This window comes from Lathyrus oleraceus, chromosome 7 (assembly GCF_024323335.1).
Source record: "Lathyrus oleraceus cultivar Zhongwan6 chromosome 7, CAAS_Psat_ZW6_1.0, whole genome shotgun sequence".
Classification (NCBI taxonomy): domain Eukaryota; kingdom Viridiplantae; phylum Streptophyta; class Magnoliopsida; order Fabales; family Fabaceae; genus Lathyrus; species Lathyrus oleraceus.
Genome location: NC_066585.1, coordinates 403,016,797 through 403,020,859, shown reverse-complemented (window position 1 = coordinate 403,020,859; position 4,063 = coordinate 403,016,797). Strand labels below are relative to the sequence as shown.

Sequence of the window (4,063 nt, the reverse complement as noted above, 5' to 3'; positions counted from 1 at the left end):
TGACTAAAACGTGCTTGCTATCACGCATACCTTCTCTCCTCCACGTGTCTGCAAACATGGGAACGTGGGCATACATGTCGAAAATGGAAGATCAAACGCTACCTCTTCTTCGCTCAGGGTTTAACCCCTATAAAGCCCTCACTCTTTCTTCTTCTTCCCTTTTTTTTTGCCCTTTTACTTCAGCATACACTTGTCTCCTGCGCTATGTGAAAACTCTTCTTCTCCAAAATGAAAATCTTCCATTTTCTCCATGGTAAGCTCCAACAAACCCTCTGCTACTAAACTCACGCATCCTATCAACATTGATGGTAGGGAGTATCTTCATGAGCCTCCGTTTGCAGAAGAGAAGGCAAAAATCTGGCGTTCTAAGGTATTAATTCCTCTTTCTTTGGCTGATGAAACCTTAGCGTTCTTAGGTCCTCTCCCAGAAAACCGACACCTAGAGATTACCAGAACAGATTCTTCCCTTTTTCCCTCCAGTCACATCTCTGAACCTGTGATTTCCGCTCAACAACCTTTTTCCCTTCGCTACGTCGACAGGAACTTCAGGACTGCTCCTCCAAAAAATTGTCCTAAGTTTTGCGCTTGGATGGATCGATTGGAATCAGAACAAATCGACCATTGGAAAAGGACAGGCATCTACACCCTTCTACAGATTGCCCGTTGTGGCCCTCCCCAATATTGTGGCATGTTATTAGTTTCCCTTCAATTTTGGGAGAGTTCGACCAACTCCTTCCATTCCAAGTGTGGCATGATCACGCCGACACTTCTGGACATTGCTGCCATCACTGGCTTGAAACTGACTGGCGAAGTCTTCGACTGCGAAGCTGTAGCGCCAATTCCCTTGAGGTTCGAGGTTGGTGACTATCGCAAGCCAACATACAAAAAATTTATTGATCATCATGCCACCTCTGCAGGCCCTGTGACCGACGAGGAACATGTGGCTTTCTTGACCCTCTGGCTATCTCGCTTTGTCTTCTGTTCCAGATCGATGCAGGTAGCCAAGCACTTTGCTCTCCTGGCAACCCAACTGCACCAAGAGCGTGACATTGCCTTGGGCCAACTGTTTTTAGCTTCTCTCTATGAGTCTCTGTCTGAGGTTGTCTTCCAAATTAGACATTTCGACCTTGAGAACTCCAGAAAGAAAAATGTGTTGGTCCATGGTCCTTTCTGTTTTTTGCAACTGTGGCTCAATGCCACTTTCTCTAAGGATATAGCCCCCTACGGGATGAGGAGGGTTGCGTGTCCCCAAGAGGAACGACACCTTATCTGGAATAGGTTGATCCCTCTGACGCCTATCGACAAAAACTTCCCCGACCTTCAAGTGTTTCGACTTTTGTTCAACATCATGCTGACCCGTGTCGATTTTCTACCTTCTATGGCCCCTTTTAGCCGTCGAACTGAGGGTCCTGCGTGGCTCACCAGACCTTTCCCTCCGACTGACGGGGAACACAGAGATGAAACCTTTCTTATTTGGAGGCGTCTTTTGGTCCCTCGATTCCTGTCGGTTGAAACCTCTAGCAACAATCCTTGCTTAGTGGCTTATCAGCCTAACCTTGTGGCCAGGAAATTTGGCCTTTGCCAATTCATTCCCAAGTCCCTATTCTCCTCTCAAGAATTGCTCGCCAATATCCTCTACGGCCAACCTTGGAGCGAGATCGAAGAGGAAATTGAAACCATTTGGAAAAACCGACCACGTCTCCCTTCTCTTCCTTTTCGACCAGCCTACTACTGCACCAAAGAATTCCATGATTGGTGGCAGACGTATTTTACCATTTATGTTAGCGCTCCTGAGGCCAAACTATCTGAATTAACTGAAGCTTTTGTTTGTTTACAGGCGAAGTCGACCAAGTGTAAGGCTCTTCATGTCAAACAAATTCGTGCTTTCCAGAATTATTTTCAAGTTGTGTATCGACCAGATAATCTTAGTGGGACCATCTTGGAGGCTGCGGTCGAACTAAAGGCGAAAGTAACCGACGGGCTTCCAAAACTTAAAATCCCTGGTTACGTGAAAGACCAGTATCCTTACACTCTTCACTTTGGAAACCTTAAGTTCCCTCCTCTGTCATCTAGCCCTTTGGCTTTGGCCTTTGGTCATTTGGTTCCGGTGTGGTTTTATTGTCCCGTTTCATACGTACAAAACGCCTGTAAGAAAAAAACCGACAGAGTGGTCCTGACGAAGCATTATCTTCCTGACTACTCAGGGCCACTTCATATTGAGCCTCAATATGTTAGTGTGTTCGAATCTACACAACCTGGTAACACTTCTCTGGAAATTTTAACACTTCCTTTCAGCTCCCTCTAAATCCTGCAGGTCCTGCACCTGCTAACCAACCTACTCCTTCGACACAGGAGGCTCAGGTTCGACTCTGGCTGAGTTGCTATTTCCTTTTGCTTTTTATTTTTATTCTTAGCCATCCTCTCCCTTCTTGCAGGCTGTTTCTGAGAAATCCTCTGATGATGATGAGCGCCCTATTGCTCAAGTCTTGAGGAAGCCCAGTTCTTCTATATGCACCTATCTGACACATTTCCATTTACTCTTGTGACTTCTTAAGGGAAATACTACGTGGTCTCTAATATCTCACTTATGTGCAGGGTCAACCACGTTCGACAGACCCCACTGTCTCCTCTCACTCCAAAAAATCCAAAAAGCACAAACGCTCTTCCCCTACAGGCTCTAAGGTATTTCTTGTCGGCTTGTCTGATCTTCTTGCTAGAATATCTGCTTATAACCTCTCTTCGTGTCTTCAGCACTCTTCCCAGCATAAATCCAAAAGCCACCATGGCCACAAGAGGAAGAAGCATGACTCCCCCTCCAGGAGTGGCGAAACCAAGAAGAAGAGGCACCATACAATGCCCACTCCAGAGGTTCCTGCTGAAGACGTCGACACCATTGTGGTCGACACTTCCATCCTCGACAAGGTCCCTGATCCAGCTATGGGAGCTTCACAGTCGAATGGCACCTCCCCTACTGCTGCCTTAGGGAAAGAAAATCAGGATGCAGTCTCCCCTGCGTCGACACAGGTAATTACCTGTTTCCCTGTTTACTCCCTTGGATTATTGTATTTCTCTTACACATTTTTTCTTACCGTAGGCTGATGCCTCTGCTGAGCCAACTCAACCTGTTGCCGACTACACTCCCTCGTCACCGGTTTCTTCTCTAGCTCGCCCATTTCAGTCTGTCGACACCGCTGGTGAGTTCATTGAATTCCCTATCCAGATTAGGGATAGTGACTCTGACTCAGTCACTAGTCCTGCAACACATCCGGATTCCAGTTCGAATAGTTCTGACTCTAGTCTCTCTTCAGCTTCCTTGCCTTTGCAGGATCCACGGGGACCAGTAGGTGTCGACACCAATAAGCAACAACCCTCTCAGACTACTCCTCTGTCGACTGCTTCTCCCTCTTCTCAGACTACTCCTCCATCGGCTGCTTCCCGTTTGTCTTTCTCGGGGCTGGCGATAAAGCCTTCTGCTTTAGAAGCAATTGCCAGGCTCCGAAATCTGGTGAAATCGCGTGATGCCTCTTCCGACTCTGAGCAGCTTCATTCTGGCAAAATGGGCCCTGAGGCGACAAAGATTGAGGCTCTAATGGATAAAATCTGCGTTCACGCCTTGAATCCTGACCTTCGTTTCGTGCTCATGGATGAACCCGCTGTCGGTCCAGAGATCCTGTGCGTGCTTTCCCAACTAAAAGATCTCCAGCTCTAAGATTATGCCAAATGTGCAATGGTCGCTTTAGAACAACTTCTGGTTCCCATGCTGCACCATCTCGACAGCGTCAGGGACACTGAACGCCCGATTGCTGCTATTGAGGCCTCTGTGAAGGAAAAATAGGAGTTGGTGATGCACGCCGACGTGGAGGTCACCAACATGTTAGGGGCTATGGAGGAGTGGAAGAAAGAATTGATCTCCAAACAAACAAGGGCCACTGAGATACGTCAACAAATTGACGCCCTTTGGCGTCAAATTGCCACTCTGGACAGTGAGTTGGAGTCAATTACCAAGGAGGAGTCATGCTTTATGGAGCAAACCACCGGTGATGCCTTAGCGGTCACTGAAGAG

The 4,063-nt window shown here is 47.5% G+C and overlaps 1 protein-coding gene across 1 annotated transcript; it reads left to right on the top strand.

The window, feature by feature from the left end:
- Positions 1-250: 250 nt before the first annotated feature.
- On the top strand, positions 251-3,709 carry LOC127104031 (uncharacterized). The gene is made up of 6 exons (XM_051041250.1): positions 251-1,825; positions 2,296-2,361; positions 2,415-2,483; positions 2,596-2,682; positions 2,752-3,024; positions 3,095-3,709. Exons 1-6 carry the CDS (start codon positions 251-253, stop codon positions 3,707-3,709), a joined length of 2,685 nt encoding a protein of 894 aa, XP_050897207.1.
- Positions 3,710-4,063: the final 354 nt, after the last annotated feature.